Source organism: Eurytemora carolleeae, unplaced genomic scaffold, assembly GCF_000591075.1.
Source record: "Eurytemora carolleeae unplaced genomic scaffold, Eaff_2.0 scaffold1665, whole genome shotgun sequence".
NCBI lineage: Eukaryota > Metazoa > Arthropoda > Copepoda > Calanoida > Temoridae > Eurytemora > Eurytemora carolleeae.
This window is the reverse complement of record NW_019397564.1, coordinates 1607-24459: the sequence shown is the minus strand read 5'-3', so window position 1 is coordinate 24459 and position 22853 is coordinate 1607. Positions and strand designations below refer to the sequence as shown.

General features: G+C 31.3%; 1 protein-coding gene across 1 annotated transcript; it reads right to left on the bottom strand.

Moving 5' to 3' along the window:
- Positions 1 to 357: 357 nt before the first annotated feature.
- On the bottom strand, positions 358 to 21764 carry LOC111714927 (uncharacterized; the record flags this gene model as incomplete). Its single annotated transcript, XM_023490166.1, has 9 exons — positions 358 to 490; positions 1787 to 1862; positions 2896 to 2959; positions 5336 to 5467; positions 5964 to 6051; positions 9524 to 9618; positions 14402 to 14529; positions 19488 to 19596; positions 21661 to 21764. Coding segments are annotated over 9 exons (900 nt in total), but the record flags the coding sequence as incomplete, so codon positions are not given.
- Between the last annotated feature and the right edge of the window lie 1089 nt (positions 21765 to 22853).

Sequence of the window (22853 nt, the reverse complement as noted above, 5' to 3'; positions counted from 1 at the left end):
ACTATGATTTTTAATCCTAGATCTTTGCACCCTAGATCTTTGCATCGTAGTAGACCTTAGATAATTCAAAATATGAATATCGCTTTAAGATCTGATAGTCAAAGGAATTGAGTCTATGCCACAAATTCAAAATTCCTATTCTCTATATCTTTGCAACCTGATGGTTGGTGTAAACTTAGACTTAATTGATCCAACAAAATTAATAGTTTAAAAGGTCCATGGCATCGGATTACAAGTACCTAGTTAATTCTTGAACCCAAAAAGTCATTTAAATTTCAAATATCTCTAATATTCAATTTTTTTCTTTAAATATCATTTATTATCATTTGTATTATTTTATATGTTTTTAAACTTTTAACTATAAAATATCAGAAATAAAATTATGTTTATGAATTGTAAAAAATGGCGACTAGAAGAAAAATTATATTTTGAGAACAATCTGCGGCATTGCTGGTCTGGGATTCTGTTAGCACGGCCTCAGAATGCTCCCCTGAAAACATTAAATAATTTATCTAAAGATATATTTTTCTGAGAAATGTCTTTTATGAACTGATTAAAGACCATGCATATTTTATAAAACAAATCATCATTTTTAAAGGAAAATCTAAAAATCTTAAAGAGAACTTTCAATAAAATTAAATGGTCGGAAATGTAAAAAAAAAATCTCTAGTTTAAATCAAAGATTTAAAGGGAGTGTTCGCTAAAAATAACAAGGGCCGTATTAAGTTGCTATCTATTCACAATAGCATTAAATCGATTCCAAAATTATTTATACTTGATATTGCTTTAAAAAAATGCCATTAAACATTTCCCTGACGGATCAAAAAACCTTAACATATTTGTGATTTCGAGTTAAGTAGAAATTAACCCTGAAATTAGTCAACACGTACTTAACTTATTTTAGAGTTAAAACAAGCAATACTGCCCTGCACTCGGAATATTATACAGTTTTTTAAACTTTAATTATATATCATCTTCTTATGGTTTTACTGCAGGATTTTGACAAGGACGCCATTGTTTCAGTAGAAGTAAATATTTCCATTTATTGATAACGCTAATTAAAGGATTCATAACTCTGAATGGATAATGAGATCGATAGAAAGATAGATGTTACCGCCATACTATTTTTATTGGTTCAGAATAGACAACAAACAATTGACTGAACCCTGATTGGATCAGGCGCTAATGGACAAGGCATACAGGAGTGACCAGGACGCCATTGTTATCGAATAAAATATTTTCGATGTATTGAAATAATTCTTAAAGTTAAGACGAAATTAAATTTAAGCTCGGAAAGTATCGGAATTTTTGTTCAAGGACGGAAAAAGAAAAGTATTTGTATCTGTACTGTACTGGATATATTGGTGTACAGTATAAGTGTACACTGTACATATGTTTGTTTATCTTTAAGTATTTATCTGTACTGTACTGGATATATTGGTGTACAGTGCACTTTGTACAGTGTACAGTGTAAGATGTTTGTTTACCTTTAAGTATTTGTATGTGTACAGTACTGGATATATTGGTGTACACTGTACAGTGTACAGTGTACATATGCTTGTTTACCTTTAAGTATTTGAATATATACTGTACTGGATATATATTGGTGTACAGTGTACAGTGTACATATGTTTGTTTACCTTTAAGTATTTGTTTTTGTACAGTACAATTATATTAGTGTAAACTGTACTGCAGTGTATCGATGTTTGTTTACCTTTAAGTATTTGTATCTGTACTTTACTGGATATATTGGTGTACAGTGTACAGTGTACATATGTTTGTTTACCTTTAAGTATTTGTATCTGTACAGTACTGGATATATTAGTGTGGGGTAGAGTACAGGTGTAGTTACCGCTATCCTCCTTTACACAAACAATAAAAATATTTTTTTTCATTTAAAATTTGTTTTAATTAAAATTGTAATGATAACTTTGAACAAGAGTTATTCAAAAAATTTCGTGAAAGGAATTGAGTCTTTGGAACAAAATTAAATATTTAGACCTCAATATCTTTAGAACTTGATGTTGTAAACCTTTGATATTTCAAACTCAGATGGTTTGATCTAACAGAATACATAGTTTGAAATATCCAAGGTATGCAACATTTGGTTCCAAAGATATAGTGTTTAGAAAATCAGAGTTTGTGGCAAAGACTCAATTCCTTTGTGTAATTTTGCTTTTCAGTACTCTATTGTCTTTAAGAATAAGTTATTAAGATTATTAAATCTTTTCAAAATTCATTTCAATAATATTCTTATTATTTTTTATTTAGTAAATGCATAATCAAAATCTAAACTAGAACTTGAAAGGTCAAACTTATTAACTTTTTCATCTTTATAGTTTTAAACAATATTGTGCAAATATTTTTATGCTTAAGGTAGGGTTGAGAACGGTCAAACAGCTGGTTATTGTTTAAAGGAAAGCAAAATAAGTCTTTTGATTAATTAAGCTACAGATCTAAAATTTATATTTTTGTAAAGCCCTTAAAAATGGTTGTAAAAAACTGGATCGCATGTTAATATTTGTAAAATGTAAAAAATAAATATTCTCTCTGAACTTTTTGTAAACACTAAATTAGACTAAAATAGCCCAAACAGGATAGGGATAGGTTACAGTTAAAAATGAGATAAGTCTTCTCAAACTCTAAATTTCTACTTCTAATATCTTTGCAACTTGGTGTAATATATAAATCTTTGAAAATAAACAAGTTTTTTTTCATAGTTAAATTTTGATATATCTAATTCTAAGGTTTACAACATAATTAGTTGCAAAGATATAGAGATTAGGCCACATTAATAATCATTTCCCCTTCCTTACGTTATATGTTTTTTTTCAGCCAAAAATATCTGCCTCAAACTCAGATTTTTATTGATTTTTTTGTATTTTGATATTGTTCCTTGATTGAACTCTTGATTGTGAGATAACTGTGTACTTCGTCTCCTGTCCATTCATTCTTCACCCTGCAAAGTACAGTCGTCGTCGTATATAATAATACAATGAAGACGACTTTCTTTTTCAATTTTAATTCTAATCAAGCTTTCAAACTGCAGAACATTTAAACAAAGCTTAGGGAAGCTGTTAATTTGTAAACTTTCAATTTGAAAATTGCTTGTATCAAAGCATTATCAATAAACAGTTGTCTTCCTTGTATTGATATAATTGCCGACCACTGTACATGAAAAAGAGTTTTAGGATTTAAAGTACATACATTACATACATTACAGGATATATTTACATATTTAAGTTTTATGACACACCCTGCATGTTCAAGGACAAAAGTATATTACATATTAAATTATTAGGAAATGTTCAACCTGTAAAGTAAAAGATAAAACATACAAAATATTTTTTAGGAATTTACAATATTATTCATAAGCTTCAGGGTGTCCCACGAAAAATAACAGTTGGTGAATAGTTTTGAATGTCTTCTTCCACATGCTGTATTAGATCATAAAGACTTTTTGCAGTTTATTTCTTTAAAAAATGTTTAACTCATTTTTATATTTTACTGTGCAATCAATTTTTCTTTAATATTACTGTCATATAATAAATGTTATAAGTATTAAACAACTTATCAAATTATGGAAGAAGACAATTAAACTATTCACCAACTGTCATGTTTCGTAGAACACCCTGTAGTTTATATTTAAAGAAGTTGTACATTAAATCAGATTCGACACATTTTACTTTTAAAAGAAATAGTTTCCTCGAGCTGATCATTTATCCCTAAACCAAGTTTAAACAAGAAAAACTAATTTTACCAAAAACTTGTTTCGTTTCTACCCTTTTTGATCCTTCATCTTTTAAAGTTAATCAACACCAGCTGTTGTGTAAGAAGATAAGTATGTTAATATTTAATAACGTCAAAAACTTGAAAATTAGATTACTTTGACTCAGGATTCTTTACTCTTCAGCAAACTTTACAAGATCTTTCATGTTTTTAAAAAACTTTTGGAACATTTTTCTCGTTTTTAAAAGTTGGATTAGGTTGAGCGATAATAGATAAGATAAACTTTAAAATACTACAGTGAAACCCTTAATAACGAATACATCGGAAGAATTTATCAAATGTCGTCTTAAAATTTTTCAATGAGTTTTATACTATATTACGTAAATTTCAGTATTTGCGAAAATAAATAAATATCCATGAATTTGCGGGAACAGTTTTAGAGAGTTCCATATAATCATTTAATTAAAAAACTAAATATCTGCAACATTCCATTATCAGAAAGTGAAGAATACGACATTTGATGAATTCTTTTATGCATTCGTTATTAAGGGTTTCACTGTAGGATCGCGCGCGCTTCTCGCCTCTCTTTCAAACTAATATTTTTTCAAAAAATGCAATGGGTATTTTATGATTGTTTTAAGCAGCAAACTTGTACAGTAAGGCTCACAAATGAATACCACAATACATTACCAGATTGTAATTATAAAAAAACTCCATTTTTTGTATGACACCCTGGGCACGGTAAATTAGAGGTCCTGGGAAAAAGTCAAGAAAGACTTATCATTAGAACCAATTTTTACCGATATAATAAAAATTTTTCATTTTACTACTCTATACTTTTTTGTTTGATTTTGTATTTGTGAGAAAAAGATTTTACATTGAACGAATTTCGTTAATTTGAGATGAAAATGTGACAGAAAATATCTCGAAATCGGCTGCTGGTGTATTTTGTTGAAGTTAATTTTCCTCAAACGCAACAAAATAATTATTATTTCCCCCCTAATTCAAAAATAATGGTTTTAATAATGTTATAATATACATCCATATTAATGAATATTGGAGGTGTAATTTATAATAGTCAACCGTACTATTATACCTACAAACCTTCTTCATTTATTTTCATACATTACATTAGAAATTATTCTAGCCAATTTTTGAACAATTGTCAATGCTGGTTCAAAAGAAAATCGTTATAATATAAAGTTTTTAAAGTAAAGTATTTAAATAAAATTCTTAGCTTTTTTTTGCGCAAAAACTAAGAAGGTATAAATTGAGGAAAACCTATAGAAAGAGAAAAAAACAATTTTCCTAAAATAAAGATCAATTTCGACTTTTTTTAATTGAAAAGGATGTGAATAAACTCTAAACAGAACTGATTACTCGCCTCTAACCAAATGTTGTTATCCCTTTATCTTTACAGCCTTATTTCATATTTTAAACTTCAAATACAAAAAGAATTCATAGCAGAATTCATAGTTTAAAACGTTAAAGGTTGACGACATCAGGTTGCAAAGGCATTAGAATTGAGGACGGTAGTGATTAGTTTCTTTAAAGTTTATCCAATAATATGAACATAAGTCGGAATTGACCTATGCAGTGCAATTACCTTTTCCTGTTTCTCAGACTGAAAGGTTTATTGTTAAGAGTCCAGCGAACAGCTGAGCTGGGTAGCTGGGTGGACAACGGTATTGGGAGCAGAGGGTGGGGGGTTCGATTATCGTTCCTCTCATCTTTAGTCCTGAACATTTTATTTTGATTGAAATTCAAAGAAAAACTGATTAATTAAAAAACTATATATATGCAACATTCCATTATTAGAAAGTGAAGAATACGACATTTGATGAATTCTTTCGATGTATATATTTAGGGTTTAACTGTATATAAAAATATTTTTTCACAATATTAGTTAGTTGAGGTCAAACGGAGAGATATCCGGATATTCGACATATGTTTACACTAAATCAAAGGATCAAACGACAAAATCTTACTTGAATGATCCTTTCCAAAATTACAAACTATATTCTAGATCAGATTTTATTGACTTACGTATACGTACGTTCGTGTACTATCTTTTATGAAGCTTTCCAGACACGATGAAATTTGATAAAATGTAAAATGAAGATTTCTTAGAAAAGATTATTAAAGTAATTCTTTTAAAGTTTTATTCAATTTAAAGTTTTTCAAAGTGTAATTTAATATAATTTTTGTTGTATACTTGAAAGAATTATTATTACCTGTTTCTATAAATACAATCCAGGTTTATATGTGAACCTGCACTATACACAAACCCTTCACTAGAGTTCCTTATCTCTATAACAGGACCTGGAACAGTTGTGTAGCTTTAATGTTCCATTTGAATTTCATAAACACATTTAGGAACAGTTTAGAACCTTTTAATCCAAGGAACGGATTACTGGCTATAGCTCTAATTTTCCAATCCGTGTATATTTGCAACCAACTGTCGTAAACATTTAATTTCTTAAATAATCAAATTTTGAAATATCAAAAGTTAACACCTTCAACGGGTATTAGACAATTAGAGTTTGTGTCATTTTAAAACTGCTTTCTGCTTTACACATTTTAACACTTTTCTAATTTTTTCAAGCAAATGCTGATTTGAAAAAAATATTGATTCAAGATTTTACTGAAACAAAGTTGTTTCTGTATAGCTGATAAAAATCCAACATTTTTCAAATCCTTGGAAAGCTTTGTTTTGAAACCCAAAAACAAATCAAAGAAAAAATTGAACTCTATCCATAGTTGTCCAACAAGAAAATTGAGGAGCCAAAGACAAAACCATATAAATATAATTATCAATAAAAAGTTTGCAATGGAGTAGTGTTTACAAGAAAAGTGCTTGTTTTTTTTTTAAAGAATGATCATTTGAAAACTTTCATCTTTTGTTGCGGACATAAACTGGAAAAACGAGACCTTTGTCCCTTTAGCATCTGCTAAATTGAAGAAGTATAAAAAGTTTGCTAACTTCGGATGAAACAAAACAACCTCCCTGGAAAACTTTAACTTCTGCAGTCTCCAGATGGTCAAAAAAAGTTTTTTAAAAGAGAGAGGTTTAAGATAGAATACTGTGGATTTATAAGACAAGGTTTTTAGGGTGCTTCGTGCCCCCTTTCCTATTAACAATGTGAATTTTAAACGGGTGCTGACCATTTGTAATTCATGCAACTCTGCCCCTTTAGTAAAAGTAAATTCATCCTATATGAAGCATAAAGTCTGATCGCGTCAACCTTGTTGCACCGGCTAGTCCTGTCCATAGAGCTAGGTACAAACTGGGACCGAAAAGGTAGACCCAGCTCGGAAATTCAAATGTACTACGGCTTCCCGTAATTTATTCTCTTTGGCGAAATTTTCTATCCAAATTGGCACATTTTCAAAAATAATGATTATTGACAATTTTGATGATCAATAGACCTTCCTGTAGACATGTGATTTTTGCCCGACTGGTTCTGCCGTTTTGACATTAATTAGATACAAACGGACAGACACTCAGACAAGGAAAGTGTTATATGTAAATGAGTTGATTTTAGATAATGCAGAAGTAAAACAGTAAAGTTTGCAAATGTTATAAATACACATATTTTTTCAGAGGTCCCCTTCTGTTTGAGATGAGGGGGGTGATGGGTGGNCAGTAGGGGTCTCGCTAAATAAGCAACACGCTCCTCAGGAAATGGAAAAGTAAACAGAAAGTAAGAAAATATTCGCCGAACAAAAATACTAAATATTATTAAAAATATTTCGTTTCAAACTTGTTTTTTTGTTTCCATCTCTGCCCTTTCCTCCAGACCCGATACAGGTATTTTAAACTTTTGAAATATTTTTATTGTTTGAATTTGATACGAAAATAAAACATTTATTGAAAAGAAAAACTTTATGATTTGTTTTTGCCAAACTATCCAACCCAGTTCAAAATACCTTTAAATAACTTTACTATCTATCTATCTATCTATCTATCTATCTATCTATCTATCTATCTATCTATCTATATATTCTATCTATCTATATATTCTATCTATCTAACTATCTATCTATCTATCTATCTATCTATCTATCTATCTATCTATCTATCTATCTATCTATATATCTATCTATATATTCTATCTATCTTTTATTGGCTCTGAATGTTAATACGGACACAGCATAGCTATCAAACAAGCGCTCTGAAGCGATCAATGCCAAACCAATGGGCACAGTCTTATCGGCTCTGAATGTCAATACGGACACAGGATTAATATAAAACAAACCCTCTTAAGCAATGAATGCCAAACCAATGGGCACAACCTTATCGGCTTTGAATATCAATACGGACACAGGATTGATATCTAACAAGCGCTCTTAAGCAATGAATGCCAAACCAATGGGCACGACCTTATCGGCTCTGAATGTCAATACGGACACAAGTGTAGCTATAAAACAAGTTCTTAAGCGATCAATGCCAAACAATGGGCACGATCTAATCAGCTCTGAATGTCAATACAGATGCAAGCTCAGCTCTTATGTTTTAACGAGGACCAAATTACTTCTATCACTGCAATCAAAGCGGAGTCCCTACCAACTAATGTGTATTTACAAATATATGTTACATCAGTTAAGTCCTTATACGTATTTACAATATGTGTGCAGATATATATCATTGTAGTTAAGCTAATCACAATACGTAGCTGCATTACAAGTTTTGCGTATTTGAGGATTAGCGTAGTTAGATTGACGAACAATGTACAACGCAATTTATATAGGTGTGTTCAAACTGTATTTATAACATATCTATCTATCTATATATCTTTCTATCCATCTACATGTCTACCCTATCTAGTCCAGATGGTAAGGTTGATGCATCTAGCTAAAGTAAATCAGAAAATCAAGAAACAAGAACAAATTTACACACACTTTAACACAAATTTGTAGGAATGTCAAGCTTAATTAGGGTTCTAAACTTCTAATGGTTCATGTCTGCAATAATTCTAAGATTTTAAAGATTTCTGAACCTTCACCTGAGGCACAGACAGAAAACTTGCAACTTGCAATTCATCTTTTTTATGCACACAAAAAATTTTTTTTAAACATTTAATATTTATTGGACAAGAACAAAAAGTGTGTGTAGCCTTTTGTACAAAACAAAAAAAAGTTTTTTTTTTAAAAGTTAAATACAAATATCCTTTAAAACAGTTTTTAACATTACATAAAAATGTCTCTTTAAAAGAGAAGAAGACAAAATCTAATTTGCTAGATTAAAGAATAAAAGTTATTTTGATAAACTCGGTTAAAATACAATGTATAAAGTATAAGCGGAAAATATTTTTTGTGCCTTGGAATACGATATTTTTGCGCACATTGCTTCACTGCGATTTAATGGTCTCACACTCTCAAGCTTAAATTGTTGAGAATTTTGCCAATTACTTCTAAAAAACCAAAGCTAACAACAAGTGCTTTACAGTGCTAAAATGTACACATAAAGGGCTACAGAAAAGCATAAGTGAGTTAGAGCGGTAAAATCTAAGCTTAGGGCGTTGCGACACTTCAAAATCAACCTTGTCTTAAAAATTGATGAGACTGTTTATAAGCAGGCTGAATCTATGTGGCTTCGGAGCGTAAATCTATTTAATAAGCATGTACTGCTAAAGCACGTTGTGTTCTGTCTTAGATGATATTAGAAATACAGTAAACATAATTCCTTTGTAAGATATGCGAATATTTTTTTAAATTTGAAGTCAAGTGAAGTAAAAAATTTTAAAGATCAAGATTAAAAACTGGTTAATTAAGATATTTAACGAAATCTCACCGTCGACTTGTAGAAACACTATTAGGGTCTGTTTAGGATAGGTCTGCAGGGTACAGATAAACTTGCCAGCATCTCGGGACTCAACATTCTCAATCCTGAAGGACAAAATTATATTAAGGTTTTGTATTACTTTTTATAATTCTTGGTAGTTTCATAGCCAACAACCCCCCCCCCCCTCAAAAGTTTTGTAATTCGTTATATATATGTAATAAAAAATATACATTTATCGCATTTGACCCTAACTTAGTAAATATATATATTTTGTATTTGTATGCGCTGACCGCTACGTCGGTACGAGCAGTATTATCATTCTTTAAAATAAACATTTAGTTCATCGCAAACCTTGTCTTATTGTGGACAGGAAGAGAGTATAGAGTCAGTTGTGCATTTTTTGTACGTAAAGTTTAGCCGGAGTCTATCTGAGGTTGTTACATACATACATATAATATACATATATATTATATATTATCCATATAATTTACGTATATATATATTTAGAATAATATAATATAAATATAATAATATGAATGAATATGATATAAAGTAGGTAGTAATATCTTTTTGGGTGTCTGTTTGTTTGTTTGCATGTTAAATCATAAGAGATGAATGCTTTTAACACTTTTGATGTAATAATTCGGCAAAACCACAAGAAAATTCTAATATAAATTATATAAATTATAATATTATAGAGAAAGTTCAGTTTCCAGGAAAAGCTGGGTTCCCTAGCTTCTACTGAATATATTATAACATTAGTTAATTAATTAATACATTTGTGTAAAATCTTCGATATCCTATGTCAAATAAGACGATGAAGGATGTTTTAAGCAAATGAACATCATTTACCCCAAAATGTAATTTCATACCAATTTTATTTAGCACTTTCTTTCTGAAGTTGTTTTGATAAAAAGTTCATGTGTTTAGGACTTCCTGTGAAATTTATATTACTGCAGAGTGCAAAATGTAATAATTTTATGTATCCATCTAAATGCAAAAATAATTCTGTATTTATGCAAAAAAGCGCATATTGTGTTTAGAAAAAGCTGCAATGTTTATATTTAAATATTGAGTCAGAAAGAACAATATCAGAAATTTGAATAAAGGCATAAACATCTATGTAACATCTAAGTAACATCTATGTAACATCTATGTAACATCTAAGTAACATCTATGTAACATCTATGTAACATCTATGTACGTTTAATACAAAGTATTAATCTCTGTTTGGGTGTTTGTTTTCATTCACCCCCTGACCGATTTGCCTCGAATTCTACTAGCCAAAGCTGGGTTCTCAAGCTAATGACACCATGGTTTTATAAATGGATATCATGATTATATTTCATATTGGCATTTTTTTCACAAATCCAGTTATAGAGTAAAGAGAATATAATTCCGTATTATTTAACGTGTAAAAGAAAAATTCTGATTAGTTTCCTACAAGTCCTGCAAATGGTGACCCTAAAAATTATTCATTTTTACGATCGGAAAATTTTTGTGGAAACTCTCTGGAAACTGGAAATTCCGGTTCATTAATTTGAAGAACCGGACAGACTTTGAATCAGCTGGAGCAAGCTGTACAGTACACTTACATACAATATACGGCAAAGCGGGACAGTACAGATTCAGACAATATAAGGCAAAGCGGGACAGTACACATACAGACAATATAAGACAAAGCTGTACAGTACACATACAGACAATATAAGGCAAAGCGGGACAGTACACATACAGACAATATAAGACAAAGCTGTACAGTACACATACAGACGATATACGGCAAAGCTGTACATTACACATACTGACGAGATAAGACAAAGCTGTACAGTACACATACAGACGATATAAGACAAAGCTGTACAGTACACATACAGACGAGATAAGACAAAGCTGTACAGTACACATACAGACGATATAAGACAAAGCTGTACAGTACACATACAGACAATTTAAGACAAAGCTGTAAAGTACACATACAGACAATTTAAGACAAAGCTGTACAGTACACATACAGACGAGATAAGACAAAGCTGTACAGTACACATACAGACAATATAAGACAAAGCTGTACAGTACACATACAGACGAGATAAGACAAAGCTGTACAGTACACATACAGACGAGATAAGACAAAGCTGTACAGTACACATACAGACATATAAGACAAAGCTGTACAGTACACATACAGACGAGATAAGACAAAGCTGTATGTACAGTACACATACAGACGAGATAAGACAAAGAGGGTCGGTACGCCAAATGAAATGTATGTCAATTGGCCCAGTCGTATTCCTGTTCTCAAGCAAACACAACAGTCTTTTACACTATTATTGTATTAAAAGATTGGTAATTAAAATAAAAAATTATTAAAGATTATAGTTTCATTGGATTAAAACAGTTTTTGGTTTAAAATGCAATAATTTTAGAATTTGACATTTCTGAAATTGAAAATGTTAAGATTGCTTAATCGGTTTAATGTCAATCTTAGACATCTTAAGTTGTTAAATCCATCTAAAAAATTTTATTTCGGAACCTCATTTAAAATTTTTAAAAAAATGTTCCATTTTTATAGAAAAAAATGCTTTTTGACAATCAAAAAAAATGTACTTCATAGGAAAACAAATTATATACCTAAACGTACAAGATCGGGTGTCTTTAACTTAATTTCTTTTTTATTTCATTTTTTTTTTGGAGGCCTGTCCGATTTACAACGGTTCCTTTAAGTATTGTCTGCTCAAGTACGAATTAGATATTAATTTTTTGTTTTCTCAAAACTGTTAATTTTCATTTGCGGGTTCTTTTCGAAAGTGACTTGCATATTTCTTGCTTGAAAGAAACAATTTAGAAAGTCTGCAGGGAAATAAATTTTTCGAGCCAGAAAATATAGCTATAACATTTTTGATCGTTGTAAATCGGGCATTGCCATCTTCGCATGAGAGTCACTTAAAATTACAGTCCCTGCAAGGAGTTAATCAAGCAATACAAAAGTTTAGACATCATCAGGATAGAATCTATATATTTCCTACATTATGTGCTAAGTGATGAGTATTTTCTTTAAACTATGTCGAGTATGTAGAAACCCTTAAACATGAGTTTCCAAAACAAACTTTTCAATGGAACTCTAAAGAAAAACTTTTTCAGGGGGCAGGGATAAAAAAAAAATAAAAAATGCCAGAGAAAACTAGATAAACATTTCTTATCCTTCAAATTTATTTTTGTTAAGCTGTTTTTTTCAAGTAGATATTTGTATTATGACTAGTTTTGATTTAATAAACATTTGAAGTAAAAATCTCTGATGTAGAAATACTCAAATCAGTGGTATATTAGTAAATTTGTTTGATAATAATTAATTAATATATTTTCTAGATTTTCCTTTTCCTTCAAACTTAAACAATAAATTTTCCATTTTCTTAGAAAAAAATTCTCATCGCTTACTTCCTCCCCCCCCCCTCCCTGGGCCTTCATTCATGCAACCATCCAGAATAAGCAGAAATTCTAAGTTGTTTTCGTTTAAAAGATTTTTAAGAAATTTCATGATCAAATTAATTTCCTAAGTTCAAGTATTACACCAAAACTCAGGTTATTCAACATAAAAATTTAACAACACAATGTTAAAATAAAGATTTCCTCGGTAAATTTTCCATCATTTTAAGCTGGTTTTGATGCCACAATAGTTCTAGTTGTAAATCTATTGGAATTGTTGTTTTGAACAGTTTGTTCGCCGTTTCTCTTTCTTGAGGCCATTACAAATTCAACGGACTCAACAACTTTAAAGGGAGTGTTCGCGAAAATGAATGGTGTTTTAGAATTTAATTTGGTTTTGATCGCTACTAATTTTACTTAACTACTACTTTTGAAAAATGGGAGAATATGAGATTTAAATATTTTAACATATTTGTGTTGGGAATATTTGAAACCTTTATCTTATCATATTAAATAGTGAAACCATAATTAAAAATAATCATTTTTCAAAATTATTAGCCTTGATATCTAATTTATACATGATCAGGGTTCGAGGGTTGTGAATCAGGTATTAAACTCTTTGCATTGAAAAATTGTTCAAAGTCAACAATCCTCGTTCAGTCAAATATCTTCTTACAGACCCAAAAGAACTGAGTCTTTGCCACAAACGCAAATTTTCTAATTCCTATATCTTTACAATCTGATGGAGTAAATATTTGATATTTCAAACTTAGATTATCTAATGTAACAGCTTTCGTAGTTTGAAATATCAATGGTCTACGACATCGGGTTAAAAAGATATGGGGATTAGAATATCACAGTTTGTGGCAGAAACTCAATTCCTTTAGAAAAATGTGACAAAATTAAAATTGAAACATTTCAAAATGTCAGGCCCTGCCCCTGCCCAAGTTTGTGGTTGAGTACCTGAGAACCCAATCTATCCCTGCCCAAGTATGTGGTTGAGTACCTGAGAACCCAACCTGTCCCTGCTCAAGTATGTGGTTGAGTACCTGAGAACCCAACCTAGGTCCCTGCCCAAGTATGTGGTTGAGTACCTGAGAACCCAATCTGTCCCTGCCCAAGTATGTGGTTGAGTACCTGAGAACCCAACCTGTCTCTGCCCAAGTATGTGGTTGAGTACCTGAGAACCCAACCTGTACCTGCCCAAGTATGTGGTTGAGTACCTGAGAACCCAAACTGTCCCTGCCCAAGTATGTGGTTGAGTACCTGAGAACCCAACCTGTCCCCGCCCAAGTATGTGAGTACCTGAGAACCCAACCTGTCCCTGCTTGAGTACCTGAGAACCCAAACTGTCCCTGCCCAAGTATGTGGTTGAGTACCTGAGAACCCAACCTGTCCCCGCCCAAGTATGTGAGTACCTGAGAACCCAACCTGTCCCTGCCCAAGTATGTGGTTGAGTACCTGAGAACCCAATCTGTAGGGTTCTGGAATTGAACTGAGTATCTGTTATCTCCAGTAAAAGTAGTATTGCCAACAGTTAACAAATCTATTGTATCCTTCCGCTGTACTCCCCAGGTAACAAGAGAATCCTGAAATATGGGGAAATTATGAAATATCGAAGATTTATGAAGTATGGGAGAATTCTGAAACATGGAAAATTCTAAAATATGGGAGAATTCTGAAACATGGAAAATCCTGAAATACGGGAAAGTTCTGAAATATCAGAAAATCCTGAAATATAGGAGAATTCCGGAAACATGGGAAAATCTTAAAAGGCATATGGGAAAATCCTGAAATTGAGAATCCTAAAATGTGGGAGAATTATCCATGAGAATCCTGAAATAAGGAAAACAAAACAAAAACACACAAAAAAATCTGTTACAGAATAAATATATAAACGATACAAAGCAATAAATTACTCGCAACAAACCCTAATTTTCTTTTCCCTTTAGATTTTCAACCTGATATTTCAGACATTTGATATTTCAATCTTTTAAATTTCACTAGAAAAGATAACTATAATTTCAGTAAAAGTAAATATTTCCATTTACTGATTGCGCTGATTGAAGGATTCATAAAGATGTTACCGCCAAACTATTTCTATTGGTTCAGAATAGACAACAAACACATGACTGAACCCTGATTGGATCAGGCGCTAATGGACTCGGCAGTCCGCATCAAGGATGTAATGCAAGAAAAGTTATTTCAGAAGTGTACGCATCTTTTGTACCGCAGTGTACTGTCTCTGGGTGGTAATGTAAACACAAGACGGATGTCACAGCCTGACTTGGGATCCATCTTTCACATAAAAAAATTAATGAAATATTCTGGTCATAGGAAACTATTATGTGAATTATCACAATTATCAAATTTAATGCTTTTAACCTCCTCGGATACTAAACGAACACTGATGCATCTATTCTTGTTTACCGCCCAAAGAAAACTGGTTTCAATATGTACGCAGAGTATAAACGACCGCAATTAACTTTTCTTGCATTACACCCTTGGTCGGCATACAGTATAGGGATTATATGAAATATCAATGTTTACACCATCAGACTGCAAAGATAGAGGGATAAGAAAGTTAAAGTTTCAAGCAAATTATCAGTTCCTTTCAAGCAATTACTTAATTCTTTTGCCTCGATTCATTCTTTTCATGTCTTTGTTCCCGTACTCAGAATATTTACATAAAAAGCTCATTTTTGCTTTAAACCCTTCGCCCCCCCCCCCTCCCCGTGCTTATATCTGATTTTCTAATCCCAATATCTTTGGAACCCAATGTCGTAGACCTTTGATATTTCCAACTTATATTTTTTGATCTAACAAAAGTCATAGTTTGAATTTTCAAAGGTTTACGACGTTGGAATCCAAAGATAGGGATTAGAAAATCAGAGTTTGTTGGAAAGAGTCAATTCCTTTAAACAGATTTTTGAAGAAACAATAAAAAAAAGCAGCTTTAATATCAATTTTGAAATCTTCTGGTCACTTGAAATTACTCTTAAAGTTTTCAAAGGTTTAAGTTGAGAGAAAGCGTAAATTATTTAAGTGACCCTTCATGCAACGATAGCAATGCCCGATAATGATGCCTTTGAAACTTGAAAAAAATGTGGACAATTTTTTGACTCAAAAAGTTTTAATTCTGATCATTTCTCCAGTCTTTCTTAAAAGAAAGAAATGCGCAAGTCACTTTTGCAGAGACAATGCAAATCAAAATAAACAGTTTGTACAAAGAAAAAATGAAGTTCTTCTTCATACTTGATCAGACAAATCTTTCAATTTTTCGCTGTAAATTGGGCATCATTGCCATCTTTGCTTGAATGGTCACTTGAAATTACGTTTTTAGTCCCTTTAAGAATGTAAAAACATTTGAGGAATGCATTTCTTAAATTGAATCCTTCTCCATCTGGTAGGTTTACAAGTTTAATAGATCAATCAAGAACCAACAAATTCAATTCTTAAACTTTAACAAATTTGAAAGTTTATTTCTCCGTTTTCTAGTTCATGAGAATAATGAGAATATATTGGTTTTGTGGCGGAATTATGAATGTCGCCTTTTCTCCTCTGAATCCTACGCTGCAGCTGGTCCCCCTTAGATCAAAAGATAAGCTGCGCTAGTTATCCTAAACCCTTTGTCTTATTTCTGTGATCGCGAAAAGTCTTATGTTATCATGTATTTTTTATATAATATTGTTAATGATTATTGCTGAGAAAGGATAAAAATCATAATGTTTGTCCTATAGCTTAAAAAAATAATTTTTAGATTTTCGTAAGTTTACAAATTATTCAGCAGATTTTGAGTATAGAGTTTTTCAAAGATTTATCATGTACTATATTCACATTATTGTTAGACTTCAGAAAAGGATTTAATTTGGTGTAATCCCCCCCCCCCTCTCTTCCTAACAATATGCAAACTTAAAAAAGAAACATTATGAAAAATGCATAATTTTTAACTTTGTTCTATACTAGTGATGGAATTCTAAAATTTTGCAAAACATTGCATGTTGCGTGCAGTGTAGTTGTTCAAAGCTTAACCACAGTTTTAGTTTCAAGTAAACTTTACTTTTAAACCTGGTTTTACGTAATTTGAATTATGGTTTTAATTAAATAGCCAGTTTATAGAATAGCTATCAATACACAACCCTTTAAACCTTTGTCTGATTAAGGATGACTACGATATCCTTATTTTTGAAGCTTAAAATTGATAATTTTCAATTGTAATGTTTCTGGTGGATTTGTGCTGTAAAGACTATTTTTAAGAAATAAGAAATTTAACACTTTTAACCCTATTACTGCTGGGGTGGTGGGAGGGGGGGGTTCAATTTTACTCCCCCCTTGTAGTTTTTTTTTACCTAACTAAAAAAATATTAGTCTGAGGCTGTTGAAATTTTCTGACTTTACCTAAATACCCAAATCCATCCCTTTAGGCGTAAAACCAAGCTTTTATACTAACTGCCTGAGTCCTCAGGCACACTGCCCGAATGACTACTTTTTCCTGTAACAAACTTAATCTTTGTTTTGACCCTCTTTCAGCTGTCAGATTTTTTAAAAAGCCTATGACATAAGTTTTGCAAAGAAATTTTTGCAATTTATTTGCAAACAACCCGTCAAATGAAATTTGAAATTTGTACATTTTTCGTTTTTCTTAATTACGCATCAGGTTATTTCAAATTTTGCAAATATTTTTGCATATTTGAAATGGCATGGTTCAAGGGTTTTTCAAAACTTTATATTTTTTTTATCATTTTTTGACAATTTTTTTTGCAAACATTTTTACTATACAACGGGATTTTGCAATTTTTGCTAATTTTTTCCTGATTCTAAAAGTATAGCACAAGAGCTTTCCAATGATGTATCATATGTGATATTTGGACATCAAACATGGGATTTAGTCAAATTGGGTGACTACCCCCCCCCCCCCAGCGTATCCTGGTTTTTAAGTACCCCAGCAGGGATAGGGTTAAAGAAAGTAAAATGTCGATATCTCCCAAATCGTAATTTAAATCAATCGAACAAGCTACTCTTTAAATGATAGGTATCTTAAAGTGCGTACAGTCCCTTTAAGACATCGCCTTTTACACTAAAACAGAAATGAATGCCTTTTTCTTTTTCACATTTGTAAAATGTAAACAAAATTTCCCCAAACAAACATGTTAAAAGGTTGATCTAAAAAACTAATGCACCGTTGTGTGCACTGTTAAACCCTGAAGTGGATTCTCTAAACTGCATTTTGATCCATTTAATGTGTTTGCAGAGAGTCAGACAAGCGCACTCGACCAAACTAAACTCACATGATTTCAAAATATAATTTTGAATATTCCAGTTTCAACCTTTATTTCTCTTAACTTTTTATGCACTGGAGGAGAGATATAATCAAGTGTAGATCTATTCCAATCTGATTCCGGAATATGGAATTCCTGCAGCGAAAGTATTGATTAAAGATTTTAAAATCATTACCCAATTATACTATTGAAATAAATATTTAATTATGGACTGCAGGCGAAGTTTAATTGCAAACTGTTATATATTTAGGAAATATTAATATTTCTTTCTAGAAGTCATAAAAATAAATAATTCCGTATTCGAATTTATACACTAAAGCGCACTCGTCTGATTTATGAGAGTTCAAACAATATTTGAGAGATATACACGGGGATTAAATCGGAAATTTCCTAACGAGAAAATATCAAATTTTGCAGAAAATTTTGTGGATCCTATTTCTAAAAATCGTCCCAAATTAAAAGATTTAAAAATTATTTTTCTAAATTTAAAATAAATCTTTTAAATTTCTTTTCCTTTCTGTAAAGGCCAATTTAAATTCTAAATGTTGTACACAATGATTGATGCATTGATGTTTTTTACTTTTAAATTTTATATAAAAAAGTTTTTGATACTTTATATAACATGAATAACAGGTTTGGGAAGTTTGTAAAGGATCCCGGTAAATCAGTTTGATTTTGCTTTTGTGATTTCAAACATTTTAAATCATTCTTTCTGGTTTTTGACATAAATAAAAAATGAAGAAAAAAAATATTTTTCAGAATTATTCTTAAACAAGATGGAAATGTATATAATTTCAGTTTATTGCCTAGGGTAAAACTCCGAGTTAAGTTTACAATGTTTTTACATCTTCTCTAGCATTTGGAAAATTTGTTATGAAATCTATAAACGAATAAATATGTATATTGTAAATTTATTGTAAAGAAAATGCATCTTAGAGAAAGTTGTTTTTCAATTGAAAATCTCCTATGTTTAGTAAACTGTGCTTTCTGACGTTAACATCTATTTAGACAAAGAATGAAAACTTTAAGACTGAATCTAGAAAAAAATGTGTTTTGATTTAAATCTTCATTTTCAAGTCTTAAAAAAGCTAAAGCTGACTTGGACAAATGGTTTGCGACAATTAAAAGTGCCCGGTCTGAATGTTTACCTGTATCATGAATATTCTGTAGCTGAGATGAATAGTTTACCTGTAACATGAATATTCTGTAGCTAAGATGAATAGTTTACCTGTAACATGAATATTCTGCAGCTAAGATGAATAGTTTACCTGTAACATGAATATTCTGCAGCTAAGATGAATAGTTTCTCCGATCCTTACATTCACTAAACTGTTGTTCACAGAACTATCATCAAAGGTTGGCAGAACACTCAGTAACCTTTGCAACCCAAAACATTAAATATTTATTTTATCTTTTTTTTGACATAATTTATGATAAACCCCATAGATAACTCTCATAAGGAAAGATTTTGAGCTAAGTCTATTCGGCTAAATATTTTCTCAAGCTATCTTTCTAATCTTTGATGAAAAAATTTAATTTTGTTTCGATAAACAATCTAATAATCATTCATTAATAAAAAAGTATAAAGATTAAGATATCTACTTTGTGTTCTCCCTTTTACAGTTGAAGTCACAAAAAGTAGAATTTATTGTTTTATGCTTTTAACTTTGAAATAAAATAAAAGTTTACTTTTCCAAATTACGGAGATCCTAATGCTAAAGTATTTTCTCAGCAACAAATTAATTTATCAAAGTACATTGCGGAGAAATAAATTCCTTCTCTTTAAATTGTGAAAAGTGGAAACATTGATGCAACCTGTAATGCATTTAAGCTGAAGCTGAAAACTTAAAATATCTTTGAATTATATATTTGAAAAGCTCCAGTCTTTGCATAATCAGTCGTCTTTATCTCTCATCATTGAGTGGGCAAATTGCAGTCGGAGCTCGATACCTTTTGTTGATATTTATAATTCAAAATCTCCGCTTTATAGATGTTTGAGTATTCCATTCAAATTCAATCTATTCCGTTAATAGATGAATTTTTTTCAGTATTTTAACATTTTTGTTCAAGATTATAATTAGAATATTTTAAAGGAATGTTTCGATTATTCTATAATCCATTATTGAGAGCTTTGTAATTTCTCATTTTCTTTGAGTTAAAGGGACTGTAAGTGTAATTTTAAGTGACCCTCCATGCAAAGATGGCAATTCCCAACTTGAAACGGTACCCGTGAAACCTTAATCTGATCAAAAAATGTGGATGATAACGTCGTTTTTCTGACTACAAAAGTGGTTACTTCTATGAGTTTCTCCATGGCGTCTTCTAATCCAGAAATACACAAAAAAAATTTCGCAGGGAAACCGAGAAATGAAAATAAACAGTGGTAAGATTGAAAAACATAAAAATCTTTTTAACCTTGATCAGACAAAGGGTATCGTTATAAATCGACCATTGCCATCTTGGCACAGAGCGTCACATGAAATTAAGCTTACTGTCCCTTTCACATTAGAACTGGAACTATCCCTCCCACTGAAACCTCGACCATGAATTATAAAATGTGATTTAAATCTTAAAAAATAAAGCACAACACAGAAAGATTAGTTAAAATTGGATTAAATTTGTAATGTAATTATAATTTCATTATGGTATAAGCAAAGAGAGTAGATTATATATTAGAGTGGAATTTACTAGAAAAAAGTGTAAAACGGCCATTTTGTTGTACTGTTTCCATACTGAAGGTGTACTTCACATATTTGTGCTATATAACCTTTTGGCCCTGGAACATCATTTTATAGAAAACTTAAAATTAATATTAAAAGAAAACCAAATTATTAAATAGGCTGGTTTCATAATTAAATAATGATCATTTCACATAGACTTTATGCTTTTCATTTTACAAACGATGACTAAAATCAAATGATGTTTTTTATTCACCTAGTTCATTTTATAAAGTTTATTTAACAGCTTTAAAAAAATCTAAATTGAAATGGTTAGTCTGGGGAACAAACTGTATTAATGTACTCTACTGCATATAATTTTTGAACTGACAAAATTCAAGGGATTGTCTAAATTCAACTCTAATATTTAGTCTATTCTCTTTTGGTATAAGCCTATTTTTAATTTGTTTAATTAGTGTAAAATGGCTATATGTAAGGTTCGATTTGAAAGGTTTAAGGTTCTATTAATACATATTATTTTAGAATAATGCTTGACCAGTTATGAAAAATAAGATGTAGGTTTAACATTTAGCTGTTAGATTGGGGTCTAGTTTCAATAATAAGCTTTAAGATTAGGGTTAAACTTTACGTATATATTAAATAAGGGTTCAGGTTTAACTCTTCGAAATTAGATCGAGTTTCAGGTTTAAGCTTAAACATTAGATCGGGTTTCAGGTTTTATGTTAATCAAAAGATTGGGGTTCAAATTTAATGTTAAGGTTTCCTTGATCGTTCTTTATCTCTTCTCAGGTTTGCAGAGTTTGGAGGATAAACCTCACTACTCGGAACAATTCTTCCATCCGTCCTTTGGAGCTCAGATATCCCGTCCTAGATAAATATGAAAGTTAGAGCTTAGATATTCCGTCCTTGATAAATATCAAGGTTAAAGCTCAGATATACCGTCCTAGATAAATATCTAGGTTAGAGGTTAGATATCCCGCCTTGATTAATATCTAGGTTAGAGGTTAGATATCCAGTCCTAGATAAATATCAAGGTTAGAGCGCATATATCTTGTCCTAGATAAATGTCAAGGTTAGAGCTCAGATATCCAGTACTAGATAAATAACTAGGTTACAGCTCAGATATCCCGTACTAGATAAATATCTAGGTTAGAAGTCAGATATCCTGTCCTAGATAAATGTCAAGGTTAGAGCTCAGATATCCCCTCCTAGATAAATATCTAGGTTAGCCCTCATATATCCCGTCCTAGATAAATAATAAAGTTAGAGCGCATATATCCCGTCCTAGATAAATATCTAGGTTAGAGCGCAGATATCCCGTCCAAGATAAATATCTAGGTTAGAGCTGAGAAATCCCGTCCTAGATACATATCTAGGTTAGAGGTTAGATATCCCGTCTTAGATAAATATCAAGGTTAGAGCGCATATATCCTGTCCTAGATAAATATCAAAGTTAGAGCTCAGATATCCCGTCCTAGATAAATATCTAGGTTAGAGCTGAGAAGTCCCGTCCTAGATAAATATATAGGTTAGAGCACATATATTCTGTCCTAGATAAATATCTAGATTATAGCTCAGATATCCCCTCCTAGATAAATATCTAGGTTAGAGCGCAGATATCCTGTCCAAGATAAATATCTAGGTTAGAGCGCAGATATCCCCTCCTAGATAAATATCTAGGTTAGAGCGCAGATATCCTGTCCAAGATAAATATCTAGGTTAGAGCGCAGATATCCCGTCCCAGATAGATATCCAGGTTAGAGCGCAGATATCCCCTCCCAGATAGATATCCAGGTTAGAGCGCAGATATCCCGTCCCAGATAGATATCCAGGTTAGAGCGCAGATATCCCCTCCCAGATAGATATCCAGGTTAGAGCGCAGATATCCAGTCCTGATAAATATCTAGGTTAGAGCGCAGATATCCCCTCCTAGATAAATATCTAGGTTAGAGCGCA